General features: G+C 52.3%; 2 protein-coding genes across 2 annotated transcripts in view; one reads left to right on the top strand and one right to left on the bottom strand.

Moving 5' to 3' along the window:
* Positions 1 to 485, top strand: part of LOC119094310 (anaphase-promoting complex subunit 1) — a 14,273-nt gene extending 13,788 nt beyond the window's left edge. The window contains exon 19 of the mRNA XM_037217382.1: positions 481 to 485. Coding sequence (XP_037073277.1) covers positions 481 to 485 — 5 coding nt within the window. The remainder of the gene's footprint in view (positions 1 to 480) is intronic.
* Positions 424 to 16,570, bottom strand: LOC119093331 (protein farnesyltransferase subunit beta). Its single transcript, XM_037216279.1, has 10 exons — positions 16,548 to 16,570; positions 11,368 to 11,543; positions 10,163 to 10,306; positions 8,145 to 8,383; positions 7,266 to 7,436; positions 5,828 to 5,957; positions 3,399 to 3,531; positions 2,496 to 2,607; positions 1,483 to 1,597; positions 424 to 968 (listed from the first exon to the last, which is right to left on the bottom strand). Exons 2-10 carry the CDS (start codon positions 11,458 to 11,460, stop codon positions 621 to 623), a joined length of 1,485 nt encoding a protein of 494 aa, XP_037072174.1. The 5' UTR covers positions 11,461 to 11,543; positions 16,548 to 16,570; the 3' UTR covers positions 424 to 620.

Raw genomic sequence — 16,570 nt, 5'->3', positions numbered from 1 at the left:
CAACAAACTTCGTACTGGCCGAATCAACCAACGGAAAGGCCAGAGTCCACTGAAGCCGTACATTCGTAGCAGCTCTGAATGGGTACCGGAGGTCGAAACAACTGAGGTGGAGGTCAGGCATATGACGTGGTCATACGCAGGCATATTGGAATTGCAGATATTCAGGCCAAGTTGAATGTTGTTTCGCCGTGCATGCACGCCAGCTCAGCAGCGCGGATATTAATGCTGCTGGCGATCCTCGACGGATGGGCGTCAGAGGGTCTCTCCCCCACCCCCATTGTAAGACACCTTTACCGCGACGCTGCCGTCAAATGCTCACCTGTTCGCATGTACCGACGAACTTTGTTCTGACCGAACCAACCAACCAGAAAGCCAAAGTCCACTGTGGCCACACTTTCCCTATATTTGGCTCCCTGTCATCAGCCTCGGTTCGTGTTCAGACCAGTCGCACTCGGTTGTGTCGCTGGCCTCGGTCCCCAGTCTAGTGCGGCGCGGTCGCACATTTTACCGCACGCCGCGGACGGCGTCCACAACACCCGACCGGCGCCCATGCCGTACAGCCCGGCGCCAGCGCCACTCCTGTCCACGCATGACCGCTGCGTCACGCAGCGGCCGCCAACTCAGGGCGGCGTCGGCGGGCCCGTTGTGTTGGCGGACGGCTGAGAGCGGGCCGGGCCGGCGCCGCGCACTGCCGCCGGATCACCCTCAGCGGGCCACGTCGAGGAGCCGGGGGCCGCGTGCTGGCCCGCCGCCGGCTGACCGGCCGGACCCTGACACAGTGGGACGCTCGACTCCCGCTCTGGCACAGGGCTGGCCGTCTCCTGCTGCGGGCACGGCCGCTGGGCGGCTGGGCTGGGCTGTGGCGGCTCGGCCGGCTCCTCCGGCACGGGTACCGGCAGCACGCCGAAGTGCTCTGACGCAGCCGCTGCCTTGGTGAGCAGCAGGTTGTAGATGGGGTGGACCAGCTTCTGTAAGCGACACGCAGTCTGCTCACGAACAAGTCATCCGGTGAGACAGCAACGGCCGGTCCAACGCAGCTTGCTAATGGCCTTAGCAATGTGACAGCACCAAGCCTTTAGCAGAGTCCCCAGCCATGCGGCCCCTCCCAGCAACGCCAGAGTGACGTGTATGACTGGTCCAACTTCGACATACTGGATGGGCGGCCGGCCGCGGTGGCTCGTCCCATCACACCTCCACACGATGTGCGGGTGGCGCCGGTGCGCTGCGCGGTGCACTGAGCCGCCCCCGGTGGCTCACCAGCTGCACCACCAGCCCCCTCACCAGCTGCACCACCAGTCCCCCTCACCAGCTGCACCACCAGCCCCCCTCACCAGTCGTACCGCCAGCCCCCTCACCAGTTGCACCACCAGCCCCGCTCACCAGCTGCACCACCAGCCCACCCTCTCACCAACTACAACGCCAGCCCCGCTCACCAGCAACACCATCAGCTCCCTCACCAGCTGCACCACCAGCCCCGCTCACCAGCTGGTTGTCCGCGCGGCCGACCGGCCGGGGTACGTGCCGCCGGCCCATGTGGAAGTTCTGGGCGATCGAGAGGCCGCTCAGCGCGTAACACGTGTGGTAGAAGTCACGGTGCCTGAAACACGAGTCACACCATTGTCAAACGCCGTCCCTATGTTGCAACCTATGACGGCAAAGGAAGGTGCGTCACATTTTCTACGCCTCTGAGTATTCGCCATGTGTGACTCCTCCACTTGTGACGTCATATGTTATAACCTCAGGAAAGTCCTGTGCCAATGAAGAACTGGAGGTCTACGTCAGACGAGCCTGGCAGTAACATATCGCCGAACCCACCCGCTGCGATCGGAGCTGTTAAGGACCATAGGAGGTACCTTCACTCGAGGATACTGTATAGGGGCGACGGGCAAACATTGGCTCCTTTCGAAATCGGTGCGATCCAGTGTTGTTCAGCGTGTGGTCAAAATGTATACGATCAGGTTGTTAATGTTAGTATGGTCAAGTTTTGATGCTGGCATGGGCAAGTTTTAGTGTTGATAATGTCAAATTTGCAAGGCCGCCGGAAGAAATCGCTTACACTGGGAACATGTCCCAATCGCGGTAATTTGAGCGAAGGTTGTGAGCTTCCTCAACAGACTCCCTCCCTCTCAGCTTTTGATTTCACATCGCTGCCCCGGTCTAACCCAATACCGCCGGAAGCAGCTGCGCTGAACAGTCCTGGTCAGTCAGTGGAGGGCGGCATGCCGCGCATCAAAATCGAGTACCACCACGACCGGACACGTCAGTTATGTAGTATCATACACAGTATCAGGTATCACATTAGCTCGACCAGAAAGTCGCATGTTACAGCACACATCACCAGATGCGATCACCCACGTCATCTACCTGCTCCTGCCGTCAACATCAGCTGCTGTGGGAGACGGGTAGGGCGGGGGCGGGCGGGAGACAGGGCGGGGGGGGGGGGAAGGAGCGGGAGACGGGTAGGGAGCGGGGGGGGGGGGGGTGGCAACACTCACTTGCCGGGTTTGTCGACAAAGCCGCCATGCGGCTTTTCGCAGCACAGCAGCAGGTAGTGCTGCAGTGCCTCCTGATGAAACATCCAGCGCTCGTCGCTCAGACTGTCCGAGCCTGCCAGCGAACAAACGAGTCACCCCAGCCGCACCGCTGAAGAGACAGGACGAGTCATCCCAACCACGGCGCTGATGGGGCATCCCAGCTGCAGCACTGATGGGGCAGGACGAGTCATCCCAGATACAGCACTGATAGGGCGGGACGAGTCATCCCAGCCACAGTACTGATAGGGCGGGACGAGTCCCTCCCCCCCCCCCCCCCAGCCACAGCGCTGATCGGGCATCCCAGCTACAGCACTGATAGGGCGGGACGAGTCATCCTAGCCACGGTGCTGATGGGACAGGACGAATCACCCCACCTACAGCACGGGTAGGGCGGGACGAGTCATCTCAGCCACAGCGCTGATGGGGCCCGCCCGCCTCACTGCAGGGCCAAACAGGCACACAGTCAATGCCGACAGGCATATAATATACGATCCTGGTATACAGAGGAGGGTTGGGGGGGGGGGGAGGAGGTGACTTAAACGCCGTCAACTTGGCCGTACGGGGGGGGGGGGGGCAGAAGGCTCAGTGCGACTGTGAATTGCTTGTGAGATGGCCCCCATCGGCTTCTAGCTCTACCGAACGACTATTTAATCGACGGTAACCCCGTGTCATGCCGCGTCAAGCAACAGGTTCCGGCGCACCAGTCCGACCCTGACAGCATCGGCCGGCGCACCAGCCCCACCCTGACAGCATCGGCCGGCGTAACAGGGGACGGCAGGCCGGCGCACCAGCCCCACCCTGACGGCATCGGCCGGCGTACCGCGGGTGGCAGGCCGTCTGGGGCTCTCCAGCGAGACCGCTCACCTTCCTTAGCCAGGATGGTATGAATGATGGGAAATACAGCGCCTTGCCAGTACGCGTAGCAGGCGTCCACAAGCTTCTGCGTTCGTCCCGAGAAGCCACCTTCATGCTGCATTTGCCGACTAGAGACCCACCTCTGGAACAGTGAAAGTGCGCATCAACCAGCCATTGACACCGTCCCCATGCGAGTCCCTACCGTATACTGAGGGTTAGCAGTGTATATATATATATATATATATATATATATATATATATATATATATATATATATATATATACATAGACCAGACGACAATACGCCTGGATAATAATGATACGCGATAATATCAATGCATAGTAATACGAACGCGTATGATCAACTGCATGCCAAAAATTATGCTTCAAGCATCGAAAAACAAGCCAAAATGTACAGGCACAATGCATGAGGCCCTAGTCGATCCGTCGCAGCGCCCTGATACAGGCTCTGCCGCCGCAACCGAGTTATGCTTCAAACTTGGGAAATCCTGCAGCCGCAATTCGCTTTCACAGGTGTCGCGGGAGTTAATTTCCTCTGTGTGTCCGTGTTGTCGGCCGTTGCGCGAGCCCAAGGGTGCATTCCAGTGATTCGGATGGCGTAGAATCTACGTGACGTCACGAAGATTCTTCGCCGTTTAGCTCGTCTCGACCGCTCGCTGATGCTGGACAGCATAAACTCTGCCTCGCGTCACGTAGAACCTAGTCAGGACCAGAATATTTTGGGCGTTCTTACGCTCTGAGACGTCTGTGACGCAGAAGTTTCAAGATCTCGGGGCGAGAGAAAACCGTGCGGCACGAAATATGGTGAAACGAATCGTGCGAGCCAATCCTTAAGCCTTCTAAGTTAAGTAATGCAAAAAATTGATTCCAACCTGGTTCTCTCAAGAAGTCAAAATCACCGCACCGCTGTCCAAACTAATGACCCAAACGACTGGTCTAGAATATTACGGCAGATCATACGCTTGTCAAACGATTCAGATAACCTCCATTACGTGACTTACGCGCTCGTTACATGCAGTCCCGCACTTATCGAGTGCATCTTAAATAATTGAAAGAGCCTATCATCATAGAAATACGTCAACTGTATTCCCATACAATTGCATACAGCCATGTTTTGAAACAACGAAAGCTAGTCGTCTTGTCATATCATAAAATGCACGAATATAAAAACACGAATATAAGATGGAAAAACGTGTAGGAGAACCAATGCCTGTAACAATCTAGCCTTAATCTGTGCGCGCCTGCGCACGTGGATGGGTGTGGAATGATGTCAGAATGATGGCCCAATACGCGTGGTAATTCGGTATGCAGCAGCATTGCAGCCCCCCAAGTGTTCTGCCACCCCTATCTCTTTAAGTGGCCCCGTCTTCCTGCAATGAGTGGACGGGTGCACCGACGTGGCGAAGTCGTCGCCAGCTGCAATTCCACCGCCGCCGCGAAAGAGCGAGCGGCGGCGCCAGCCATCCCACCGTCGCTGCAAGGAGCGAGCGACGGCGCCAGCAGTCCCACCGTCGCTGTAAAGGGGCGAGCGGCAGCGCCACCAATCCCACCGTCGCTGTAAGGAGCGAGCGGCAGCGCCAGCAATCCCACCGTCGCTGTAAGGAGCGAGCAACGGCGCCAGCAATCCCACCGTCGCTGTAAGGAGCGAGCGGCGGCGCCAGCAATCCCACCGTCGCTGTAAGGAGCGAGCGGCAGCGCCAGCAATCCCACCGTCGCTGTAAGGAGCGAGCAACGGCGCCAGCAATCCCACCGTCGCTGTAAGGAGCGAGCGGCAGCGCCAGCAATCCCACCGTCGCTGTAAGGAGCGAGCGGCAGCCCCAGCAATCCCACCGTCGCTGTCAGGAGCGAGCAACGGCGCCAGCGATCCCACCGTCGCTGTAAAGAGCGAGCGGCGGCGCCAGCAATCCCATCCTCGCTGCAAAGGAGCGAGCGGCCGCGCCAGCCTTCCTCAATTTTTCCTTCCTTTTTTAAAGGACTTCGTTTTAACGGTGTGGCTCATTGTGAGCCACGTACAAATGACGGATACTTGGAGTGTGACCCGTGCAGTGACCTCACGTTGGGGCGCCATTGAAAGGCCTCAGGTCAAGCGAGACAATGTGAGTCGCGAGGCGCGCTACAGCGACAGGACTTAATGTACAAACCACCTGGGATCGGTGGTTTCTACTAGTGACCAGCGGCTGAGCAGACAACTGCAGCTTTGCTCCCTTCGTTTGACGGTCCACTTTATAGGCACTGTCTTCCGTGTTAAGTGAACTGCCAAAAGTTCTCAAAATCGGTTTCAGCCATTCCACTATTTCGCAGAGGAAAAATATCATGCATCACACTGTTACGCATCACGCCACCGTCGGCGGCATGACGCCCTCTGACCAACAGCGGGTACGTGGCAGCGGGCGCCTCTGGCCAGGTGGAGCACTCACCAACAGGGCGTCCAGGTCGCAGAGGCGCTCCCGGCCCAGCAGTGCCAGGGTGGCCAGGCCGCAGAATGTGTAGCCGCCGTGCGCCTCCAGGCCCGGGGTGCCCGAGAAGCCGCCCTCGTACGTCTGGCAACTGCGGTGACACGGACACGGCACGTGATGCCCACCCGCTGCCACACCGGGATCGCTCAACACAGGTGGGTTCGCCCACTGGCTACCGACGCCGTGGCATGACGTCAGCACATGGCACATATGTGCATTGTAACGCCGACACATCTCTCCACGAAAATGTTGCTATGAATAAAAGTAAAGGGCCACATATCGTATGGAGCATGAAGGCTTACGGGCAGTTTGCTGCATTCCGTGTTTCAGGTCTGCTCCGCACACAATATCTTAAAAATGTCAGAGGCGAGTCTACGAACGACAAAAGCGGATAACTGCAGCACGCAGAGCTCATCCCATGGCCACCAACAGCGCACCGGCCGGTGACGACAGCGGCAATGGGCTACACTCCCCACCACCTCCCTTTTGGATGAAACATGACACAATTTTTATAAAATGTGGTGTTGCACTAAACGCTTACGACACGCATGCAACTTGCTCAGGGAAGGGAAGGCCTGCGCCTTCGTCCAACATCGGTATCGCAACCAAGGGGAGAGCTCATGAGGCTTTAGTCGCCCACACCCCCTGTGAGAAGCTTGGACTGGTCCCCACCAGGTACTCACCGGCTCATTCATAATTGGCGCGTGGCTGGACAAGTAAGGAGTTGCGAGGGTGCAGGATAACGCGAGAAAGGCGGTACAAGGGCGGATAACGCTGACCACGAACTGCGCTCCGCCATAAACAAGACAGTCATTTCGGCAAATGTTCGATATGGATATAAAACTGAGAACCAAAAAACATTAAAAAGCGCAGCAGCCGAAACTGCAGCTACAGCTAATGAAGATGCTATCAGAAAAATGGACAAACCATTCCAAGAAAAGGCCGAAACACGCCCACAACGCTCGTTCGTTGAATGAACACACAAATTAACAACGCCACGTTTTGCAGCGCGCATCAGTACCACAAGCGACCAGCGACTCGTCAAAAACATGCCACAAAAACGTTACATGACGTAATCAAACGATAACGCAATGCAGACCATATTTACTAATGGGTGAAAATGTGTTAAGAGCAGTTTTCACACGTAAAAGCACACCCATTGCTACAAGTGGGCTTTTCCCATCATATCTGATGTTTGCCTCAATATCTACAAATGCAGAACATCCCCCTCACGCGCTTTATCCTTCATTGGCTCACAAGGGGACTTGAGCGTGTGAGGTCATCACTTGTTCCCTGTTAGGTCAGGGATTTAAATCTGCTTCACAGTGTCGCAAGCCGGCCAGCGGCCGTGTACTCGAAGCCACGGCTGGACGTCGGCGCGGCGCCGAGAGTCGCCTACCTCGCCACCCACTCCGCCGTCTTCTCGAACAGCGCGTCGTCGTAGACGTGCGTGAGTCGGGCGACGGCAGCGGCGCAGTAGGCGCCCCGGATGTCCACCTCCCCGCCCAGGTGCATGCAGAACGAGCCGTCCTCGTTTAGGCACTGCAGCAGGAAGCGGCGCAGGCCCACCCTGCGGTCAGAGTGGGCTGCGGTCGGACGGGTGGCCAGAGACGCCACAAGGTCAGCTGGGCTGCACACATCCAGGCCCGGCTCCCGACATGGCGCGGGGGAGTCTGGCACAGCCACCGCACGGCAGCGTTCCAAAATTATGTTGTTGATTGGGAATTTAGGGCGCGCCGACTACTGAGGTCATTTTGGGCCCAACGCGTTCCAAAATTAATCGAGTAGGATGTGCAGGATGTAAAAATAAATTCCTGCGACCAGAACTCTGGCTCTCCGGCGGTCTCCGTACGCGATTCGTTTGGCTAATCCGTTGCCCTTTGACCCCGACCCAGACATCCGACCTACTCAGTCTATTTGTCAAGCCTGAGCCGCATAGATACTGGTTTGACCACCGCCTGGTTCAATGTTGATTGGCCGATTTTGAGCAAAGGGAAGGGCCACAGGCAGTGAATCCAAAGTCGGGGTGTTATAACATGAAAATCATCGACATCCCTGCCACTCAAGTGGTCGAATATTGGAGCACTGCTTCACGTAACACTCAGCGTTAGACTTACCCGCGATCGGCGGGGCCCTCCGACCCCACCCGGAGTCACATACACGCATCATTCCTCCGCAAAAGCGCCACCCCAGACAAGAAAACCTACCCCATGAAGATGGAAACCTAAAAAACGAGCCGGATTCAGCGCGAGAGCAGCGGCCGCGCCCGCCCGCCCACCTGTCGATCAGCCTGTAGGCGGTGCCGGTTCCGAGCACGGCCAGGGCGCTGACGGCGGCGTACGTGGCGGCCAGGTGCGGCAGCTGGCCGGGCCCGCCGCCGAAGCCGCCGGCCGGGTCCTGACACCGTCCCAGCAGGCCGGCCACCTCCGCCGCCCGCTCCGCCGACAGCCGGTGACCCAGCACGTCCAGGGCGTGCAGGATCCAGTAGCAGAGCCACGGTCGGCTGGCGTCCAGACACTGTTCGCCCGGACCGAGGGGATGGTGCTCAGCGGCCTGGCTCGCAAGCGGTAGCAAGATACTAAATAGGGGTGCGGGCTGCTGGCCCCGACACTGGTCAGCCATGTGTGGCGGGTCGTGGTTGTTAGTTCACCGGGCGAAGCAGGCTCGACCGCTGGGGGTGACATCCTCCGTCACTCTTTCCCGACTACATCACCGCCTTTGACAGACTGTTGGCCACGACACTGGTCAGCCATGTGTGGTGGGTCGTGGTTGTTAGTCCACTGGGCGAAGCAGGCCCGACAGCTGAGGGTGACATTCTCCGTCACTCCTTCCCGACTACATCACCGCCTTTGACAGGCTGCTGATCCCAACAATGGTCAGCCATGTGTAGTAGGTCGTGGTTGTCAGTCCACCGGGCCAAGCAAGCCCGACCGCTGAGGATGATATTCTCCGCCACTCTTTCCCGACTACATCACCGCCTTTGACAGGCTGCTCGTACGTGCGACGCAAAGCGCGACGGTCCGCGATGGGGCACGGGATCGCCACCACATTTGGTGTCGTGATCGCATCCTGTCTGTGTTATTGACTTGCTATCTATGGGTGTAAAACGTCACCCTATGAAAAATAGCTTTCACTCCTTTTCTCCTACTTCTATGTGAACTTTTCATTTCCGCATGACATCGTCTACCACACATACTGACCCGACTTTTTCCTTCCACGGGCCTTCCTATAGTGTCATCCAAGCCAAAGATCACTTAAAGCTATCTAGCATAAATAAACAAGGATCCACAAAACCTGGACTCCCATGTCCTGTCCTACCTCACTTACATCCGAATCACGGGAGAATCATCATTATGCCTGAATCACCAAACCAGTATCCAAATTGGAACCTCCGCAATCAACCTGCCCATGGCTCTAAGCTACTAAAGGCAAGCGATGAGTCTCAACTACGCTGAATCAAACCATTTGGAATGACTATGAGTCATGGGCTGAATGGGTCGCAGAATCTGTGCGTCGGTCATAAGCCGGCTAAAAAAATGCGCCAAACACAAGACTGCTTGTCATTTTTCCCCAATAGGGAAGGAGAATTAGGAAATTGTACCACTCCCTAACTTTAGGAGCAAAAAAAATAAAATAAACGCATGCATTCTCCGCTAGGTTCTAAAAAGCCAAACGTTACAATTTGAACACCGATTTTCACAAATTTTAACATACGGTGAGTTGATCAGAGATTTCGGAAGAAAAGCTCTTCGTGTTTGCATTGGGTTATCTACTTTCGTATTTCTTGGCCTAATGCAGAGGTGGTACAAGCCCGTTTCAGTTCCTTTTGCCTGACCTTTAGCGAAACTATCCTTGGCCTCAGAGATCAATTAATGTCGATTCAAATTAAACGACTGCAAACTTTTACACACTTGATAGACGCATTAGATTAGTCTGCTAGCCGCCCAAACGCACTAGATAAACACCAAAGAGTGAAAGTTTATAACAAATAAAGGCACCTAACAAGCCAGGAAGGGCAATTACTTCTATCCAAAATTTCACGCATCAAAACCTCTATGGTGAAGCGTGTATCATTGACGTGGCTCGGCATGAAAAACATAAGCCGCTCCAGCTTCAGTACTTCACCAAGTTAAATTATCCTTCCATACACAGCTTTGTGATAGAAATGGTGCTACTAACACAGGGGAATGTTTGTTCATTTAGCTTTTGCACTGAGCGACTGCAGAAGAGGCAGTATCAGGAGCCCGCCGGTCAACACTGCAGAAGAGATTAGATATGCGCTTTAGATACACCCACCTCATAGTCCCCGCTGAGATAAGATAGCGACCGACACAGAAACTCAATGTGCTGGCTCCTGGCGAGTTTGGGAAGGTCCGGGTCCACCGACGCGCGGTCGAAGAACTTCGCGAGGCATTCCTCCACACTACCCTCGACCCGTTCCTGAAACAAATGCCACAGGTGTCTCGGAAGTCCGAGGCGGCAGCAGCCTTTGGCCTGATGCGCCTGTCAGCTTCAACAGCCTGAGGAAAGTGAGGGGGAGAGGGGGAGGCTGTACCACGGCCTCCCCGAGGCTGTACCACGGCCATGCTTCAACCGAGCCGCCAGCACGATCATGATGGACTGGACGGGTGGACAGATGGGCAGATGAATGGATGGACAGATTGACGGATGGACGGATGGACGGGTGGACAGATGGACAGATGGACGGATGGACGGATGGACAGATGGACGGATGGACAGATGGACGGATGGACAGATGGACGGATGGACAGATGGACAGATGGACGGATGGACACATGGACGCATGGACGCATGGACGCATGGACGGGTGGACGGATGGACTGATGGACACTAGGGCACGGGCGCACGAAGCTGAGCGATGTCGTCTCCTTTACATTCCGGCTGTCCCGCCGCTGGCCCAGCCCTTACAGACAAACAGCGTGCATGCAACACTGAGTATGACTGGGTATATTTAGGGCTGTCACCAAAGGCGACAGCCACGGCGGACGAGGCAATCAGCCCGTAACTGCTCTATTGTTAACACGGCCTAAACTGGTCATGTGTGGGACTTGGCATACAATGTGAAGATAAATAGTGGACTGCAAAGGGTGCAATCAAATCCGGTTTTCACATGGGGATATGTAGCATGCATCACCAAACAGAGATTAGATGCTGAATAAACTTGCAGTAGGCCATCTTGAAACGAGTAAACTGAAGGCCTATTTTAGTTTCCACTGTATGAGCACACTGAGCATCAGACGCTGACAGTTTCACCGCTCATCACCAATGACGTAATAATCCGGCTATCAAGTGAGATTTTAATGTTTCTGGCTCACCTCCAGCCACAGTCAACTTCAAATCAGTTTAACAGGTTTACCTTAAGCAATTGGCCACAGCGTGACTCCACACAGCACAATGGTCATGCAAACTTGGAAACACAAATTACATAAAGCATGTAATCACAAGAATCTGATGTGTTCTGTTTTGCTGCTGAAGCTGACCTGCTGGTGTGAAGTGTCAGTTGGGACGTCCTCGTCATCCAATCGACGCTGCTGGATGTCAAACAAACTCAGGTATCTTGAATTGTCGACCATCGTCCTGCTTACTTACTCGCACCTTCCACTGCTTTCAAACAAGTTTCAACCATTCTACGAGGAACAGCTTGCAATCTTGAAGTCTGCAAGTATGACAAGGCTTCAGTTTGCTTATCAAGGTCTTTCATATAAAATTAAGGGCAAAATCGTGGCAGTGGGAAAGCATTTCAAAGGCAAGATAATGATACGACTTCAGCATGAACCACATCCGGCATATCTCTAGTGTGAACAAGGTGAATCCTTTTCAGCCGAGCCACCACAACACGAAACAAAGGGATTAATCGAGTTTTTTTTACTGAGAACAATTTTGATATCAGCGTCCGCGCCAGGCAACGCTTGCGTGAGCCCACCACTTGATCGTAACATGTCTGGCAAACAGCATTCTGCCGCGAAAGCTGAACGTGCCGCAATGGTGGGCACGGTCACTCACTGGGAACCGTAACCAGGGTCGGTCCCACCCTCTACCGTCACTGAACCACCTTCAGCGCAACCACCGCCACTGGCCGCAAACTATCCCAATGACTTTACAATAGCAAGCGCCAAAAGCGACTCGAGCCCGTCCCGCCAAGAGCGGGTGAATCAGAAGGCAGACGCTCTAACCAGCTGGGCTATCAGGACGGCAAAAACAACGGGCCTTTACGTTTGGCCTTTGTAGTTCAGTTGTGTGTTTTACAGTTTGTTCGGCCAAGTTTGTTGGGAAGACCGAAGGAAGGAGGGGGGGGGGGGGGGGGCAACAGAGGCTTTGGAAATAAATCTATACAAAAACACCTGGGCCCTCCCCTGATAAACACCGGATTTGAGACTCCAAGCCATTGAACAAACACTGGTGTTCTCTACTGATGCATTGCCAAACGTAAGATGGCTTTTCACTCTTTCCCGAGAACCTTTCTATCCCGAAGGAGTCGGAAGACATCGACGTCGTCGGCTCTGACGCACGCTACCTGAATTTGGTACGTCGAGCCAGCAGTCGACAGTCATCGACAATGCCGCCATTCATCGCAATGTGCCAAGCCTGCTCCACCAGCCCGAGCTTGTGTCCACCGCTCGGAACAAACCTCTGACAGACCGACGCGCGTTGGGAGACCGTGTGCACGTCTGGGGTTAAACTGGCCGAGGAGGACGGTCTGAAGCTATACCGGGACATCATCCTGACCAGATTTCAGCACTGGCTGCCGCCGGCTCACAGGATGGCCTACATGTCCCATCCCAAGTACAGAAGGGGTGGCCTGGCCGACGACCAATAGGCCAAGCAGTCGCTGTCACTGGATGATTCTCAGCTCCTCACACCACTGCTGATGTTCCTGATCCAAGATAAGCTGAGGCCAGTGGCGGCGACACCAATTTTTGAACCGGGGGGGGGGGGGGGGGGGCGGCAAGGTCGTAAAACCATAACGAAACTTCAACACAGCAATTGGGTGAGAAATCAGCATTTAATAACTGGCGTTCTCCTAAAAGATCATTGTTATGCAACTTCCTCATGTGCTTTGTGCTGCACCACCGTGAGGCACAGGAGCGCGGGGGTCGGGGAGCAGGGCAGGGACCGAGACCCTTAACTTTCTTAAAATTCAACAATGGCCATGCGGGCGTTGACTTGAAAAAAAAAATAGCCCAAAGGACTATCTCCTCTCCCCTCATAACTTGGAAGAACGTCACATGCTCCAAGCAAGCGGAAATATCTTTTTATGGTATCGTAGCTTCTTCCCAGCACAGCGCACACCGTCACCTACGTCAGTTGGTCACAGCACTGTACACGCTTGACATGTCCAGAATAGTACTTCGCGAGGTGTTATGTCGTGTGTTTTTGCCCGGAGCCACGCTATGACTTGGCCGCCCGATTAAACAAGGTTTTTGCTCGCTTGTCGAGAAATATTAACGCAAAGTAAATTTAATGCTGGCGAAACACTATAACAATACTGGCGGAATACTCACTGAAACTCATTATGCTGTAGGTTATACACCTGACAATACTTAAGAATAATAAAGGCAAATGCACCTGCATCACATCACCAGACACTTTAGCGATATCCTCGCAATCTATGTCCATACCTTAACAAGTTATAGGGTTATAATTTTCAGCCCTTGATCTAAGACTGGCCTCGGCCAGTATAGTGAACTGCTTGGAAAATTCTCCCCGTGCACAAAATGAATACATAAAAGGTGCCGAACTATGGATTAGCTCCGTTCCGTTCCGATGTTTTTGACTCGAACACGGAAACGTTGAGGGAACGGATTTGCGTCCCCCGGCCGAGCTAGGCTCAAAACGTCTCCATCTGAAAACGAAACTGAATCACACCAAAACTGCTGAAAAGATTATTGTTCAAAAATAATATATGTAGACATATACATACATATATATATATATATATATATATATATATATATATATATATATATGTATATATATATATATATACATATATATATATATATATATATATATATATATATATATATATATATATATATATATATATATATATATATATATATATCTATATATCTATATCTATATATATATATAACAAATGAAACTGAAATATGTAGTATTAAATATAGCATAAAGTAATATCATAAAATACATATAACACTAAATATAGTTATAACAGTAAAATCCATCACAACTGTCCATTAAATTACTTAAGTACAATAATGGGTAAACAAAATATGATATAATGATGTTGTCATGCAAGGAATCGATGAACAAAATGTTTTAAAGTGAGCAACAGGGTGACAATGTACGTAATTTGCAGGGCCGTGTCGATTTACGTTCTAAAGCTACCGCACAGACACGACGGTGGATATAATGACCAAGCCACTAAGGTAAAGTATATGGAAATAGCAGTCGTACCTGAAGAATTAACACGCGCTCGGGTGGAGATCAAATTGACCCCCTCCGAAGGTTTTTCCAAAATAGTTTCGGATCGGAGCAGCGCAGCAGCGCCAAATTTTGCATAGCTGTAGGCAGTTTAATAGCGGATTATTTCGTATAAACATGTACATGTACCTTGTAAGATTGCTGACCTATGATAGGTCAAAGTCTGCCATAGGTCCATGACTCATCCACACCAAACTGACTGGATTCATCACGCTTGAGCCATAGCATGTGAGAAACAAGATATTGCTAAACCAGCAGGTGCTTCATCTTCCATTTTCTTCCAAGCAGGGAACAAGTCAGTCGATGACAGAACTCCACTTTAAATTGCCCTTGACATTGTTGACTCCTCATTCCTTCCTATGCATTTTGTGTAACCAGTGCCCCTGGTACAGTGCAGAAGCATCCTGTCCTCTTGAGCAGCCTGCAGCTCAATATTTGGTTCCTTTTTATTCCTCATCATGGGGTGTGACATGATCTTCAACATTCACTATGGTTTGACCAAGTGCACATGTGGTTGTGACAGCCTACCAACATGTCTGTTCATTGCAACTTGTCAGGATGGATTGTGCACTATAATTTAAGCAGCTGTACAACCCAGCAAGCATATTATCTCCTAGAATTCCTGGAATACTCACAACTGCTTGAGGCCCCATGGTCTATGAACCACAAAAAAGCCTGCCGGTCCAGCATAATAAAAGCTCACAGAAGTGACAATGAACATGAAGCCTTCTTGTCTTATATGTACCACTGCTATCACCCTTAGTCCAGTTTTTGATGCAAAACCAGGTCATCCAATTAGCTCAACCAGCATCCAACTCCAAAGGAATACTCAACAAAACTTGGTCTGATGGGTACATTACATACCAACTTTGAAGCCCCTTTTCATGGTCATCTGGAAGGCACACAGTTGTTGTACACCTTGCAACACGTTTCCTTAAGCTTCTTAAATGCCTGTTGTTAGCTATTATTGCAAGATAAATGAGCCTTGCCTTAAAGGTATGTAAGGGTGGTGCCATACTGGTTCTGGAGATCAGGAACAGGTCAAGGTAACATTTACAGAAGCTTGTGTGTGTGACTGGGGCTTTACAATGCACTCAGCTGCTGAGGCTATATGGCGTCACCCACCTCTCACCCTGGCAGGGAGGGCGGGCACCGCAGGGAATCGAACCCCGTACCTCTGGTTTCCCAGACGCGCAGCAGCCAACGCGGACGCGCTAACCACTACACCACCAGCACCCCATTTACAGAAGCTTAAACATGGACAAACCTACTTCATTAGTTTAAGGTGAGGCCAACTTCTGATCCATATCACCTAGCCAAGGTCCTGCTCAAGTCTGCAGGCTGGTATCGGTTGGCAAAAACACCTCACAGGATACCGACATCAGGCTACCTCAGAACCCCTCACTGCCTGCCCTGCTTAAGTTCCTGGAATATTGCTTGCAACAGCAATAAGTGTTTAGATGCAATCTGATCTTCCATACAGGCATGTTCAGGAACCCTGTCACTTGATTTCTACCATTCAGTTACCTGGTAATATGCAAACTGAGGACTCCTGCTTGACTCTGGTGCAGTCAAATTCAACACAATTTGAAAAGTAATCTGACTTAAATAAACTTTGAAATTACCCCACTCATCAAGTGACCCAAGAGTTACACAGTCAAAATATGATATATACCATTGCATGCACATAAAAACTTGTGAGGCACCTGCTCAGCTGATAGGGATCCACAGGTGGGTTTGAGACACTGGAGACTCAAGCCCCACCAATTTTGTACTTTTGAAAGCAGATTGGTCTGTCTCGTTACCTTGGAGTTGTCCGTGCTCATTATAATGTTCCCTCTCTGCATAAATGTCCACATAAGCATTTTGCAGCAAAAGATTATTTCATGGATTCTGCTTGTCCGTGAGCATGTGGTCCAAAATACATGCCCTTAAGACGCTTAAAATACCTAAATTCATTTCACAACATTTTCTGTTCAACACTGGTTTGCACGATGGCCGTCCCTATCATCTGATGCGGGCAAATAGCTGTTTGCAGCGGGTGAGCTTTTCAGTACCGCCGGTGGCCTTCGCACCTCCTAAATAACCAAACTAGCCATAAAATACATATCAAATTGGTATCAGTGGATGCAAAAGACATTTCTGAACGCTTCTAGCACTTTCATTTGTCAACATGTGGGGTTCAATGACACTAAATAGCGTTTTAGCTCACGCACGCCCCCTCCCTGTCCGAAA

Source organism: Pollicipes pollicipes, unplaced genomic scaffold (assembly GCF_011947565.3).
Source record: "Pollicipes pollicipes isolate AB1234 unplaced genomic scaffold, Ppol_2.1 Scaffold_4002;HRSCAF=4701_pilon_pilon_pilon, whole genome shotgun sequence".
NCBI classification, from domain to species: Eukaryota; Metazoa; Arthropoda; class Thecostraca; order Pollicipedomorpha; family Pollicipedidae; genus Pollicipes; species Pollicipes pollicipes.
Note: the sequence above shows the minus strand (reverse complement) of the source record. Positions and strands in the feature narration are given on the sequence as shown.

What these genes read in the sequence shown, in the direction of transcription:
- LOC119093331 (XM_037216279.1), bottom strand. Translation starts at nt 11,460, where the DNA reads ATGGTCGACAATTCAAGATACCTGAGTTTGTTTGACATCCAGCAGCGT. An exon ending in GCGACCTGGACGCCCTGTTG is followed by an intron (nt 3,532 to 5,827) that starts GTGAGTGCTCCA and finishes TCACTGTTCCAG; the next exon opens with AGGTGGGTCTCTAGTCGGCA. An exon ending in GCCGCGCGGACAACCAGCTG is followed by an intron (nt 969 to 1,482) that starts GTGAGCGGGGCT and finishes TGTCGCTTACAG; the next exon opens with AAGCTGGTCCACCCCATCTA.